This window comes from Phaseolus vulgaris, unplaced genomic scaffold (assembly GCF_000499845.2).
Source record: "Phaseolus vulgaris cultivar G19833 unplaced genomic scaffold, P. vulgaris v2.0 scaffold_138, whole genome shotgun sequence".
In the NCBI taxonomy this organism is placed as follows: Eukaryota; Viridiplantae; Streptophyta; class Magnoliopsida; order Fabales; family Fabaceae; genus Phaseolus; species Phaseolus vulgaris.
The window spans coordinates 1-15295 of NW_027174153.1; the positions used below are offsets into that span (position 1 = coordinate 1).

A 15295-nucleotide genomic window follows, 5' to 3' on the forward strand; every position below is an offset into this window, starting at 1 on the left:
AGTTTCACATTATTAAGAGACCAAAACTCAAAAATATTGAAGATTAACTTACCCATGAGTACATATGTTTTTAGGACCATACCAATTTATGGCCAGAGAGGTTCTAATTATTAAAAGTTGACTAAGGTTTTTTTTTCTAATATTGAAGGTATATAAAAAAGTGGAAATCACATATGTAGTGAAGTTAACAAAATTAAGATGAAAGTCAAACCTGACTTTGACAAACTTGTAATTTTAAGGACACAAATTAACTTTAATGAAATTTGATAATCAATAAATTATGATTAAGAGATTGCTTTGTTAAACATGGACCAGACCAAAATAGTAGGAAAAATATGTAAAAAATACAAATAATTTAACTATTGAAAATAAATTATTACATTATATATTTGTCTATTATGCAAAACTAATACTAATGCAAGATGATATATTCATGATATATGAATCATGAAATGACACATCCAAATTAATTGATCATACCACCTCATTTAACGCATGAAAATAGACAAGATGAATAATATGTCTCTTCTTTATTGTATTTTAATAACTCATTTTACATCATGGATTTGACACTTTATGAAATCGAGTTTATTTCTGGTGGTCAAATTTATCTAGTGAAAGGTCTTTACAAAATTTGAATGTTATATGACATGTAATAAAACAAAATTATTAAATAAAAACTAATTTTAAAAAAAATTATTAAATAAAAATAATTTTAGAAAAAAAATAATTAATTATTATAGTAATTAAATTAAAATTATTTAAAGATAAAAAAATTATTAATTTTTAAATTAATTTTTATTATTAATAAATAATTTTTAAATATACCAATGTTTTAAATATTAATTTTTTAATATTAGTATCTAATTAGCTACCAATGTTTTAACTATCAATTATTTAGATTCTAAATTTGGTAGATTCTAATTTTGTAGCTATTTAATATTAATTTAAAAATTATTTTTAATAGAAACTAATTTAAAAATTAATAATTTTTTAATTTTTAAATAATTTTTAATTTAATCAATGTAAAAATTAATTTTTTATTTTTAAAATTAATTTCTATTAAATAATTTTTTATTTATTGCAGAGCTGTGGTACAACAACTAGATGGTAATAATGAACCATAAGTAGTAAATGAAGATAAAGATGATGGTAGAAGAGTACAAGAAACCCCCACAAAAATAAACATGCTTAGTTAAAATTGGATGAAATTCAAAATATACAAGATTGCATTTCCAATAAAAATGCTCCCAGAGAAGCCAGTGGTGCACATTAGAAAAATAATATGACTATTAACAAACAACAAGTTATTTGAAAAAAATACTATAAACTAAATAATCACCTTTTTTTAACTAAAACTATTCACTTAAGAAAAGGTATGGTTTCATTCACTTGAACCTAGACTGAACATAACATAAGGCAAATAACATTTGTAATGTTACTCCAGTCTTATAAGGTCTCAGCCTCTCGGTGGTCTCGGCCAAGCCTTCCTAGGTCTCGGCCTCTCGGCCAAGTCTTCTAAGGTCTCGGCCTCTCGGCCATACCGGTACACTTGCCCCCAGGCTCAAGGGCAGATGTGTTAGATATGTTCGATGAGTCTTTAATGATGGGTGTCGGTCGTTTCCATTGATCGTGCGGCTATTCCATTTCTCGAGTGTGACGTGACCCTAGGTGTGATCAAATAAGTTGGATTGGGCAGTCGGCCTTTTAATTGTGATTTTAATCGAACAAGAACGGGCGATCGGCCATTTAGTTGTGATCTTTAATCGAACAACTAGGATAGGTGGCCAGCTTACTTGCGATGTTAATCGAGCAAGTGTAGCGGGCGGCCGTCCATTACTTGCGTGATAGTCGAGCAAGAGGGCCGTCGGTCAGCCAATGCTTGCCGATGTTAATAAGCAAGTTTGGTTGGCGACCGGCCGACACTTGCGATGTTAATCGAGCAAATTTGGTGAGCGCTCGGCCGGCACTTGCGATGTTAATCAAGCAAGCGGGGGTTCGGCCAGTACTTGCGATGTTAATCAAGCAAGCGGGCGTTCGGCCAGTACTTGCGATGTTAATCGAGCAAGTTTGGTTGGCAATCGGCCGGCACTTGCGATGTTAATCGAGCAAGCGGGCGTCGATAAGAGCTCAACATTTGAAAATCAAGTCCAGCTCTACAAATAATCTAATCACTCCAAATCCAGAGCTGAGAAAATCAAATGTAAAACTATTCGAAGTAGACAAAAAGGTTAAATATGCATAACATTGAAGTAGCCAACACAGAAGATACACAATCTCAGATATATATACTGATAATTCACCACTATAGTACTCACTCAAGCCTTTCAATCATAGCACACTTGAATATTAACTGAGTAGTATGTAACGGCTGGGTGTTTGAAAATTCATCATGATGACAATGTAAGCACAAGAAGTACTCCAAGAACATGGAACACCCACTTTCCTTGTAAGTTGATTTTCACAGTGCCGGAGTTGTGTTTGTGGAATTAATCTCAGATGATTCTGAGGAATCTGGAGACACTGGCTTCTCCTTATCCGCTTTAGGAGCCTTTGCAGAAGGTTCTGGTGCCAAAGATGGTCCCTTTGCTGGTGCCTTCGCCACTGCAAAGAAGTCCATAGGAAGAAGCACCTTCCCCACCTTGTAAATAGCGAGATGTTTATCTGTGTATACAATGCCAGTGATGGTGGTGTTAACCTCACCCGTTGAGATGTTCACACTCCCTCCGTAACTTATCACATTCAGTTCCACTTTCCAGGTTTAGCCCCTGCAAGGGTTCTCACTGGGTTGGTTAGAGTATCAAAGTTGGAGCTTGACACGTAGTCAGAAAGAACATGGAACTGTAAGAGCTCCAGCTTTTGGCTGTCAGAAAGAGAGTTGAGGAAGCCTGCTTTGAGTTCAGAGAAGGAACTGTCATCAGGTGCAAGAATGGTGATGCCACCGGATTTAGTAGTGAGGAGCTGTGCATTGAGTTGGTTGATCAATTGGGTGGTTTTCATGAGGCGGATAAGGATGTTGAATGACTTGGCCTGCCTCAGGATTCCAACAATGTCAACAGCTGCAGTGTCAGGGGTGGAATCACTTGGTGACTGTGGCAATGAGGGAACCAAAGGTTGTTTAGGAGCCTCAGTTGGTGGGGTAGGGGTAGGTTGTGGTGGTTTGAGAGGGGCAGAAGTTGGAGATAATTGGGCTAAAGTGGTGGTGTAGTACAAGAATGAAAGTAGCAGTGCTAGTGAGAAGGACAAACCAAATTGCTTTTTCACCATTTTGGTCTTGTTAGATGATAATCGTGTAGAAGATATTGGAAAGGAATGCAAATGGTAGGATTTGTGTATGCAATGTGCACTTGATGCATTGATGGTATGGTGGAGGAGATGGTTTTTATATAGCATGTCTGAGAGTGGGAGACAATGAAAGGTAGGTGAGAGGTTTTGTTTGAAAATCTTGAAATGTGATTTGTGATCATACAATGAGTTAATAGCTGGCAAAGGAGATTGATGTGTTGCATCAGTGAAGATGTATGGATGTAAGTTACAAACTAAACTGTTAAAGGGTTACTTCATCAGATGCTTAACCTGCTGCATTTTTGGTTTTTCTTTTCTTAGTAATGAGATGGGAAGGTTAACAATGTGTATAAACTGTTCTTGCTAAGAACATTCTTGATCAGGTATTTAAGCTATATGAATAGGGCAGCAACAACTCTGTGAGAAGACATTTTAATCTCACCGGTGCATATTTTTCTTATGAATTTATCATAATAGTACAACTTTGAAAAAATTCTAAAAATGTTAGTTGTGGCTAGAATGAGATTAATTTTGTAAATGTTATTAAGCACTAATAATATAATTTACATGTTCTTTATGTATTACGTAACTCATTGATTTAGGTATTTTTAAGTCATTTATAATTCTTTCTAAAAAATTTTTTACGCAAAATTAATAAAGATACATGGTTTCATGATATGAAAAGCAAAAATGATAATGATCAATCATTTTATATAAAAAAAAAAAATAAAGTAAATGTAAAAGTCCATAAAAAAAAAAATATAAATTATCATGTTATCTTTTTCATAATATTCGTAATTTTTTTCATGGAATTTAAATAAATAAAGATTTATTATTACTATTTAAAAAAAAAAAATAAAATTAAATATGAAAAAAATATGATTAATTATTATAATATTTATTTTTATATTTTATCTTTTATAAGTTTAAATTTATTTTTTTTTTTTTTTTAAATATTAGAGTTATTTAAAGTTTATCATATTTAAATTTATTAAGCTCGGTTGCTCATTACTCTAAAAAAAATGTTAGAAAATCACATCAAGATATAAAAATTATAATAAATAGGTAAACACAAACCTAAATAAAAGTTCAATATACAAATGTCTAATCGTTATGAAAGTACACAAGGAGCATGGAATTATAAAATATTTCCCTTTAATTAAAAATAGCACATTAACTTTTATGGATTTGCTCATCAAGTTAACAAGTATATAGAACGAGAAAGTAAAGGTACATTCACCATTAATCATTAAAATACTTTATAAATTTAACTAAGAACCAAAATAGTAAATATACTTGACTTTCTCACTTCATAAACATTCCTTCAGAGTAGTCAACTCCAATTTTCATACAAAGAAAAGACAGTATTACAAAATTGATTGCGCCTTAAACAACTATCCATTCATGAAAGGCAGTGAATAATACAAGATCCCAAACACTCCTAAATAATGATAGCCTCTAATTGCAACTAGTAATTCAATTGAAAATGTATCTCCTCCCAATCAGGCACTCATGAGCAGTGTTGTCAAGATCGCGATTAATCGCCGATCTTCCGATTTACGATCTTTCCAGGCAAATCGCGTCAGATCGGAGATGGGATCGGACATTCTGGATCGGAGCGATCCAGCGATCCAAGGGCTGGATGGACGATTCATGGGCCCAGCGATCCATGAGCGGCCCAAATAGAAAACCCTAAATTAATAAAACCCTAATTTAAAAACTGAAACCTAATCTGAAACGAAACCTAATTTTTCTTAACTTGTGCGCTGATTGTGCTTGTCGCGCACTCTTCTCGTTCCCCTCCGCACCCGGACACCCACCTCTGCTCTCGCGCCTCCCCTCGCCTCTCCCCCGCCCCCGCAACACTGTTTCGTTTTTTTTTTTTTTTTTTTTTTTTTTTTTTGGCTTTTGGCCAATAATCTCCACTGGAAAATAACTGTAACTGCATAACATAAAAACTGGACACTATGGATGCAATAAAGATAAGATGCAACAATTGTTAGAACCTATAGGGCCGTAGACATCACAATGCAATGGCTGATCACCTCCTTGTCTATGATCGTTTCTTTTGTTTCTTTTGTTTCTTATATTGTTCATATAGCTGCAGCGATAGTGCAGTCCTGTCCAGCTCCTTTCTCAACCTTTCATTCTCCTTGATGTCATGATGAACCATAAAATGGGAAATAAGTTTCCTCTGCAACTCATTGTCATCAAATGAACTCATTACAGTAGTAGAACCAATGGAAGGTGATGTAGCAGGGCCATTTGTTCGTTTCCGCTTGTTATTTAATTTTATACTGCCACTTTGCTGTGTGAAACATAATTCCTGGTCCAGAGACATTTCCTTATAAGCTAGCTGAGGAGAGGTCTTGGATAAAAGGACCTGGTTATGTGCAGTACTCATACTTGAAATGCCCGAGGCCAGCGTTGATATAGCTGGATGATAATGGCTGGACAAAAGATTGAGTTCCCAAAGTACTGAGGCAAGGGCACCACTTAAATTGGGGTCTGTGGAATATGGTAGATATTTCTGCACACCAAAGTGGGAGAGACAGTCCATAAAAACACAAGAAAATGGTCCACAACAGAATATCTTGTCATCAAATTCACACGTTTTGCATTTTTTCCATAGACTGACTTCGACATTAATATTCACACATATAAAGGAATAGCTTCAGGAAGATGCAGGCTACTACTTACGAAGCATTCTCCACCTTTCCCATTTCCCTTTTAGTTTATACTAGGCTGTTGTTTTTTCATTATCATTTATCTCTATACAAAAGGTCTTATGCTTGGTATGTAAGGATTTTGCACTAATGCATAACTTTGTTGTATTATCACATTATTAGCCGATGCACAATCCACAAAAGAAATGATAGAGCACTTTACAATAATAGATCTTTTTAGTGTCACCTCTAGCCTCTTGTTTTGGCACACCCAGTTTAATTTCTTTTATTGTGACTGCTTGTAATAAATAAAGCAAAGAATCTGCACTTAATGCAAACAAATAATACACGAAAGATGCTTACAGGAATTGTGCCAGAAACAGAGCCCCCTCCAATGTCATTTTCCAACAAATTTCTGCACTTAACATTCTTCTGAAGGAGATTCTTTACGGTGACCAAGGCTGAAATGGGGGATTCAAAGGAAAACTAAATTTAAGTATGTCTCTCTTTTCATTTTAATTTCTATTTCCTGTGTTTTATTACAGAAGGTAGTGTTGCATACAAAATGGAAGGTTGATATAAGAATGCTAAAACATACCAGCCATGGAATCTGCTGATCCAACACACAGTGATATTGTTGCTAATCTTTTTATAAATGCAGCAGTCTTTTGCATGTCATGTTGCTTATCATCGCACAACATTATCTTCAAAGCTTCTGCTAAAACCTCTCCTTGATCTCTGTTTCATAAACAAAACACAAATTAACTGGAACAAGTTAAAAAAAATAAAAACAAACTGAGAAATTTGCTAATAAGGTGCATTTCCCTGTACAACATTAAAGTTGAAACAAGGAAAAATTAAAAAAAACAAAAATTTAATAGTACTTTATGTTTCCATGCTTCCATTTAATGCCATATATATACATGTGTATGTATGTGCACGCTATGGAACAAAATCAATTTTCGGACAACAGAACTAACTGATTCTAAAAGCACAAGATGTTAGGTGAAGGCCCGGTAATCATTTTTATCCCCATTTCTCTAATATATTCACCCATGACAAGGCCCCGGAGCTTTAGGTGTCAACATGTTTTTGGTTACAATATGTTTTTTCATGTGTCCATATATGCAAGCAAACTCTACATTGGGACAAATTAAATATTTAATTAGAAAAGTGAGAGCAGAAAAGTCTGAATTCCTACTTATTCTAAAACCTTAAGAGACCCACAGGATGTATTGCATCTCTAACAATACAATTTGTTCTTATAGTCACTAAATTTATATGCATACCTATGCATGTAAACTAGCATCTAAGACAACATACAAAAACAAGTACATCAATATCCACAAAAATTACCTATCCTGCAAGTCTGGTAGATTTTCAGCAACAGAAAATACTGGTCATAAGGAAAAACAAATTGAAAAGAAAAAGTAAATTGTATTTTAATACAAACCTTCCAGGATTGTATTCAAGTACAAGATTGTAAAGGTGGATAAAGAAATCCTGTAAATCAACATTTAAGGCATCAAGATTGTTCCGCATCACTTTAAAAGCAACTATGCAACATTGGAGACGTTCCGATACGGTCAAACATTTAGAACACTTGTCAGAAGTGTTGCCTGAGTAGCTACTTCCAGAAGCAAGTGCTTTCAGATGGTTCATTAAATCACCCATGAAATCAAGGTCAATAAGATGTGAAAATTTTGCCAGTCCTTTCAGACATGGAGCAAGCAAAGGGAGAGGTTCCACAGCAGTAGATAATGCCCCGGCATTTGCTTCAGGCCTGAGCAAGAATTATCATCCATCATGACAGAAAGTGATTAATTCTCATTCAAAAGCTACTTAGTATTCAAAACAAATAAAAAACTTAAGCAAGAAATATTAATAAAGAAAAATATAATCAATCAATAAATAAATAAAATATCTAATTCAATGGAGAACAGGGTTTATAAAATAAACCATAGAAAACTAATATTTCCTATGCATATATAGTAATACTTGTTATATAAAAACACACCTGACACGTATGGACTGCATTGTATGCTTCAAAATGCGAAAGTATGTCTCAAAGACAACTGAGAGTGTTGCAGTTTGCATCTGTCTCCTCTCCATAACATCTGGGGCAAAGGATGCAGCCTTGTAATCGGCTTCAACCTACAGAAGGCATAACTATAATATCATCTGAACAAAAAACCATAAGTGACTTTTATGGGGAAAAGTAATAACCTCCTCTCTTGTTTTGGAAATCGATTCTTGCCTACTTCTCTTTCTATCATTTTCCACCAACTGATTTGATGCCTCCATGTTTTTCCTTTTCTTACTATTCTTGTTTTTTAATTTCTGATCCTCTTCTTTCTTTTCATACTTCAAGAGATCCTCATTAAATGAAAGAGACAAGAAAACCTGGAAAGCCATTGCAACGAAGATACATTACTAAATAACTCTGTTAAACATTCCACGCAAATAAAATAAAATAAGTTTCACTAAAACAGGAACAGAACAAAACACAAGTTGTTGGTGCCTTTTTAAAAGAACTGTTTTAAATTAGAACATGTCTAAAATATTTATCATAAGTATTCAAGTTCTCTGCAGGAAAAGACTTAAAAAAAAACTACTTTAAACAAGCAGGCCCTTGATGATGTCACCACACAAAGTAAAGTAGAAATTTATTGGAAAAAGAAACAGAAAATTGACAAAATCTAGACTTCAAGAAAAAGATACAAATATCAGAGGAGCAGGGTTGTACATCAACAGAATCTGGGTGAAATTGGCAATTATGAGCTTTAACATGATCAGCAATCAATCGAACAGCCTCCAGGGTAACTTCACCCCCATGTTTCCCTTCATTTGTAAAGAGTGATTTAATTGTTGAACAACAAAGCTTCCTGTAAAATGAAAAAGGAAATTTCAAACAGATACATAGTAGTAACTGGTAAGTATCATGAAATAAAAATAAATAAATCACTATCCATATGCAAGAAGAAAGTAACTCATAACTTACAAGGTATTGTCTTACTAAAAGATTCAAGGGTCAATGTGACATGTGCACATTAAAGAGGGGCAAAACAGACCTTGGATAGGTCATCTGCAGGGAGACACATGGCTGCTGATCCAACAAAATGAGGGAAGGAGAAAAAGTGCAAGGCCCAAAATAACTAATTCTAAGCTGAAGGATTTCAAATGGTCTCAACACTATTATATAAAATTTGGTTATACATAGCGGAATTCTGATCTCTCTCTGGGACAATTCTATTCTCATATAGTATTTTCTATCTCTGTACTGCTACTATGAGGTAGCCTTCCTCATTGTAATTCATATCCATCTTAAGTAATAATATTCATTAGTACTGTTATAATATTCATTAGTACTGTTATATTGGTAATGTTAGTCAATGTTAAAAATATAAGCCATGTAAACAAAACTTTGTCTTTCCACCACTTAATAAACTGAAATTAGAATCATGCCTGACTTTCAGAACCCAGCTTCCACAGAAAAGTGAATGATGCCACAACTTACAATTATAAAATGAAATATTACTAATGAAACTTGGCAACAAGTTTCTGAGGCAAAGTTCATTACGACTACACACCTGAAGCATGTATTATTTTTAAACAATAGTCGTTTAAATGGAAAAAGACGATGATGTTACAAATTGCTAAGCCCTCAAAATCCAACTTCAAGAATATCGATATTCACATTCTACAATTCTTTTTTTACGAGGTATGCTTTCCAAAACATGGTAAAATATTTTGTATACTCTCCACTCCAACACTAGCTAAATGACAAGAAAACAATAGGCATACATTATTCCCCTCATAAATGATTTAAAGGAACATCCATAAAGAAAAGTTTTTTTTCTGTACATTTATAAATTCGAATGGCTAGTATATTATAAAAACTTTTATGCATACACTATAACTATACAAGGCAGTCAAGCACTTTTAGTTTTAATCCCATAAGAACCCCATTACCATAAACATTTTTCTTATGTCTCCAATGACAGCATACATACCCACAAAAATTCCGGAGAAAGCTTATTATAATGAAAAATGGTGAACAGAAAATATACACCAGAACCTTATAGCGTCATTAGTAGAGCTTATGTTTCTGACAGTAGCATCCAACAAACTTTCCCGGTAGTTGAAATGGGGATTAGCATCAAGCAAAGAACAAATACAACGAACCGCTACATGCTGAAATAGAGGCTTATTCTCTAAGGCCATCAATCTTTGCAAGTACACCTAACAACATGACAAAAGTAAAAAATAACACATCTTAGTCCCACAAATATTGAAAAAGTTAGTATTTTATAAGAATTTCAAATAACACATCTTACCTGATTGCTTTCAGCAGAAAGAATGGAATTTTTATCTGCTTGGAGAAACCTTCCAACTAAATCACAATCTCGAAGCACATGATCAATGATGGCATTAGATTTGCTCTCCAGACATGATGATATGATGCTTTCAATAGGCATTGATAGGGCATATTACACTCACCAAAATTGGGTGCAAATGGATGACACAGTGGCAAAGAAATAAGAAGATAAGTAAATGAGAAACATGTGATTCTACTTAAGCAGAAACAACAGAGTTTAAGTTAAAAATTTATTAGCATAATCACCACTAATGAACAAAACCCTATGAAACCCATCACACCTCACACCATTCTGTTACACTTAAACAGACCAAACATGTTAACAGCTACAACCAACACCTAGAAAACATCAATAACAACTATCTAGTAGAACTACTACCGGACCTCATGCTGGACCAGGGGAACTTAGCATGATCGGCACTCTCGTGGCGGCGGCCGAAACGTCCATTCTGTTGGGCCCTGAAGGGCTGTTGGGCCTCCTTCCTGTCATCGAGCCAGTGAGTACTGGCATGGGTCTCTTCCTCGACGACGCTGGACTTGGTTTGCTTGTTGAGCCTCTTCTTATCCTCCTCGATGATTCGGATCGGGTAGAGATCGGGCGAAATGGAGAGCGGGTTCTTGAGAGTGACATAGGCTTTTTTGTAATCGGGTTTGGCGATCAACACCCCGCCCCGTTTCTTCTTCTTACCCTCCATGTTCAGCGTCTGAACCTTCTCCACCTCGAACCCGTAGAGGGATTCGAGAACGCGCTTGATCTCGATCTTTGAAGCCGAAGGAATCGTCTTCAGCGCAATTTCATGGATGTTGGTGAACGTTTTCGGCATCAAAAGCTTTATGGGTAGGTTTGCGAACTGCACCACCCTTCCTCGCACTCTGCTTCCCATGCTCGCTCTCAACGTCTCTCACCACACCACCTGCGCAAAACTTTCCCCTCTTCTCTTTTGCCCTCAAATCAAATACTATTTTTCTGGCCGAAACCCAATTTTCACATTGGGCCTGATTTGTTCTTTCCAGACCCGCTAATTACTTCCTGCACATCATTTCACTCAATTAACTTTTGAATTTCCAATATTACCCTTTATTTCAGAATTAAAAATATGAAATTAGAAAATATATTATGGAAAAGGAGATCTGGAATATATTTTTTTAGAAAAAAAATTCAAAAAAAAATTCGAAAATAAGAAACTTATTCTATAACACAAAACATACATTTTTTAAAAACAAAATCCAAAAACATTATATAAAAGAGATTTCAGAATTCGTGTTCTGAAAACTTAAATCCAAAAATCCAAAATACATTTTGAGTTTAACTTTCCATGCCTATATAAAAACTAAATAGGATATTTTGATGATTTTGCGTGAATGATGAAGTGTAGATCTAAATTTATTTGGTGCAAGAAGCAATTGACTCCCAAGAAGAAGGCCCAGTGGTGCACATTAGAAAAATAAATATGACTATTAACAAACAACAAAGGTTATTTGAAAAAAATACTATAAACTAAATAAATCACCTTTTTTTAACTAAAACTATTCACTTAAGAAAAGGTATGGGTTTCATTCACTTGAACCTAAGACTGAACATAACATAAGGCAAATAACATTTGTAATGTTACTCCAAGTCTTATAAGGTCTCGGCCTCTCGGTGGTCTCGGCCAAGCCTTCCTAGGTCTCGGCCTCTCGGCCAAGTCTTCTAAGGTCTCGGCCTCTCGGCCATACCGGTACACTTGCCCCCCAGGCTCAAGGGCAGATGTGTTAGATATGTTCGATGAGTCTTTAATGATGGGTGTCGGTCGGTTTCCATTGATCGTGCGGCTATTCCATTTCTCGAGGTGTGACGTGACCCTAGGTGTGATCAAATAAGTTGGATTTGGGCAGTCGGCCTTTTAATTGTGATTTTAATCGAACAAGAACGGGCGATCGGCCATTTAGTTGTGATCTTTAATCGAACAACTAAGGATAGGTGGCCAGCTTACTTGCGATGTTAATCGAGCAAGTGTAGCGGGCGGCCGTCCATTACTTGCGATGATAGTCGAGCAAGAGGGCCGTCGGTCAGCCAATGCTTGCGATGTTAATGAGCAAGGTTGGTTGGCGACCGGCCGACACTTGCGATGTTAATCGAGCAAATTTGGTGAGCGCTCGGCCGGCACTTGCGAAGTTAATCGAGCAAGCGGGCAGTCGTCCGGCCAATACTTGCGATGTTAATCAAGCAAGCGGGGGTTCGGCCAGTACTTGCGATGTTAATCAAGCAAGCGGGCGTTCGGCCAGTACTTGCGATGTTAATCGAGCAAGTTTGGTTGGCGATCGGCCGGCACTTGCGATGTTAATCGAGCAAGCGGGCGTCGATAAAGAGCTCAACATTTGAAAATCAAGTCCAGCTCTACAAATAATCTAATCACTCCAAATCCAGAGCTGAGAAAATCAAATGTAAAACTATTCGAAGTAGACAAAAAGGTTAAATAAAGTCTTAAGAGTTGTTCTAGCCAAAGGTGTAAGGTACCCTTAAGCTAGAGCACTTCTAGTATATTTCAATGTAAAGGTATTTTCTTCTGTTCTGGTATTAAGGTTGCTCTTAGAAAGTAGCTATAGGTATTTTTTTCGTGTCCCCTTAATGATCTGTTAAATGCTATAAGTGTGGGAATGGTTTAAGTCTACATCCCCTTTTTTCGGATAGTGCTACATAGCATGCCAGGCAGTATGGCACACCCAAGGTTCGTGCCCCAAATTACCATTGTGTATGGAGGATCCTGCTATAAGCGACACTGCTTTTGGGGACAGTTACTGCTACCAGGTCTCAAACAAATGCTGACTTGGATAATATCGAGACTGTGAACCTCCATTTCACATTTTCAGGTAACCCTCGAGAACCTATCAGACCACGGACCAAATCATGGCAGGAAAATACTAAGCATTCGACATAGAGTGATGCATAACTTACCGAACAACCCAAGAATCTAAGTAAAATTTTTGAAATAACGAAATAAAAATAATTCATGGATTTTTAAAATCAAAAGTATAGAGAAAAAGTCTAATTTCAGTAGACCATCCTCGACAAGTAGACAATCTGCTAAAATAGAACAGATTTTTGAGAAAATTCATATCCTTAACAAAGATTGGAGACAAAAGACTAGATCTTGTAAAAAAAAAACTACTTTCATCAGCTTCAGTCCATGAATCAGAAGATCGATAGGGAATCCACACAATCTTATAACTCTTCCTCAACCACTCATTCAGAGGATGATCACATTCATATGTTTGCTGGTCAGTAAGAATATATCCACTGGGTTAATTAGTTATGGTTTTGTGATCAACAACAGAACTATCTTATTTTTCAGCTCAGACACACCTAACTGTAGACAGCAGAGGATTAATATTAGAAGATTAATTAGGCTAGAAAGAATACCTTCACAAGTTGCATCTTTAGAAATACTTTAGGGTTTAGGGTTTAGAGAGAGAGAGAGAGTTGTATAATTAATAAAATCAGAATTGTTTTTATTACTTATATCCCAATATGTACAGGGAGTTACTTAAGAAATACTTTAATATTGCGAGAAATGAGAATAGACTATTACGTTTTGTAGATGCAAAGGAGAAGAAATTGAATGTGTAATAAACCAAGACCTGTCTCTTCAAACATGAGTCAGATCAAACACGTATTCTGCAACAAGAAGATTCATGGAGGCCGCCAAATAAAAAACTAACTCTAACCAACAAAAAGCAACGGGGTGTCGGCAAGTTCAGACCAGCTAAAGCATTTACCACATTACATCCGCAACAACATTATAAACATTACAATTGTAGAGAGAAAACAATTCTATCTGTAAATATGATAAAGGAAAGCATGGAAAACTTACTGGATCAAAGTTTTCCCTCAAGATGGCCCTACTTGGTTATTGGTTCCTCATTTCAGCAATCAATCCCAACAGTTCAGTTCGTTCCTTCAATGCCCTCAGCGCACCAATAAATCCCTAGCATGACCTACATTTTAGAGAACTTTCTTGGGCAAAAGCAGCAAGAACTAGAACTACTTTTGTATCCCAGTTATACTTCCCTATCAAATCAAGCAAATTTATGATCCTTGAGTTAATATAACCTTCACCAGAGCATTTCAGAGTTAATAACATACGTGTAAGCGTAAATTGAACGCACTAACATTGCCTAAACAAGGAACATGAAGAAGCACCTTGCATATATCATTCTTCTGAAAGGAAGTGGAATATAAATTAGAAGTCACCTGAAACAGGCCAGTAGATTCATAATCCGAAAACTTCAATAAATGTGATGTCATCTACGCCAAACTCAGTTAATAGAAGTCACCTTGCATATATCATTCTTCTGAAAGGAAGTGGAATATAAATTAGAAGTCACCTGAAACAGGCCAGTAGATTCATAATCCGAAAACTTCAATAAATGTGATGTCATCTACGCCAAACTCAGTTAATAGAATTCCTCCTTTAGTTTAAATGTTCAAATTTGTTTCGCCTGGCTATCTAGATTTTACGAGTTCACGAAGTTATTCCGGTTGATTTTACAGCTTTTAACAACTAAATATTGTTTACTCCATTTTCAATCACTTCATGAAACTTTTGACAAATAGCACAGATATGAGGGGTTTTGGAAGGATAGAGAAGAGGGTATTATGAAGCTACACATGAAAAATACTATATGTATTTTGGTGTGGATTTGGACAACCCAATTCAAAGCTGTCCAGCTTCCATTCAGCCTTCAGAGATAACAAGATTCCTACAGATAAACTATATCACTGTATCAACTTTATTAAAATCAATGTTCAGTTGAAAATGGAGAAAACACAGCAACTGCAACCAGTAAGAGTTTAGGGTTTAGGGGACTTGATGCATCAAATAAGACAGGCCCTCTGAGCATATTTGCTTAAAAATACTGTAGCATGAATCTGAGACATTGTTGAGATCTGAGTAGTGATGTGTGGAAGGACAGCTTTAACTCCGTT

General features: G+C 35.5%; 2 protein-coding genes and 1 pseudogene across 2 annotated transcripts; all 3 read right to left on the reverse strand.

Moving 5' to 3' along the window:
- Positions 1–2283: 2283 nt before the first annotated feature.
- On the reverse strand, positions 2284–3736 carry LOC137817559 (fasciclin-like arabinogalactan protein 12; annotated as a pseudogene).
- A 1475-nt stretch (positions 3737–5211) lies between these two features.
- On the reverse strand, positions 5212–14353 carry LOC137817553 (nucleolar complex-associated protein 3-like). The gene is made up of 10 exons (XM_068620840.1): positions 14181–14353; positions 10289–11359; positions 10030–10193; positions 8698–8836; positions 8178–8354; positions 7969–8105; positions 7405–7734; positions 6550–6689; positions 6315–6412; positions 5212–5815 (listed from the first exon to the last, which is right to left on the reverse strand). The coding sequence occupies exons 2-10, from the start codon at positions 10427–10429 to the stop codon at positions 5339–5341; spliced, it is 1803 nt and encodes a 600-aa protein (XP_068476941.1). The 5' UTR covers positions 10430–11359; positions 14181–14353; the 3' UTR covers positions 5212–5338.
- On the reverse strand, positions 10689–11213 carry LOC137817558 (uncharacterized). The gene has a single exon (XM_068620843.1). The coding sequence runs from the start codon at positions 11211–11213 to the stop codon at positions 10689–10691; it is 525 nt and encodes a 174-aa protein (XP_068476944.1).
- Positions 14354–15295: the final 942 nt, after the last annotated feature.

What these genes read in the sequence shown, in the direction of transcription:
- LOC137817553 (XM_068620840.1), bottom strand. Translation starts at nt 10,429, where the DNA reads ATGCCTATTGAAAGCATCATATCATCATGTCTGGAGAGCAAATCTAAT. An exon ending in TTCACCCAGATTCTGTTGAT is followed by an intron (nt 8,355 to 8,697) that starts GTACAACCCTGC and finishes ATGGCTTTCCAG; the next exon opens with GTTTTCTTGTCTCTTTCATT. An exon ending in CTTGAATACAATCCTGGAAG is followed by an intron (nt 6,690 to 7,404) that starts GTTTGTATTAAA and finishes TTTATGAAACAG; the next exon opens with AGATCAAGGAGAGGTTTTAG.
- LOC137817558 (XM_068620843.1), bottom strand. Translation starts at nt 11,213, where the DNA reads ATGGGAAGCAGAGTGCGAGGAAGGGTGGTGCAGTTCGCAAACCTACCC.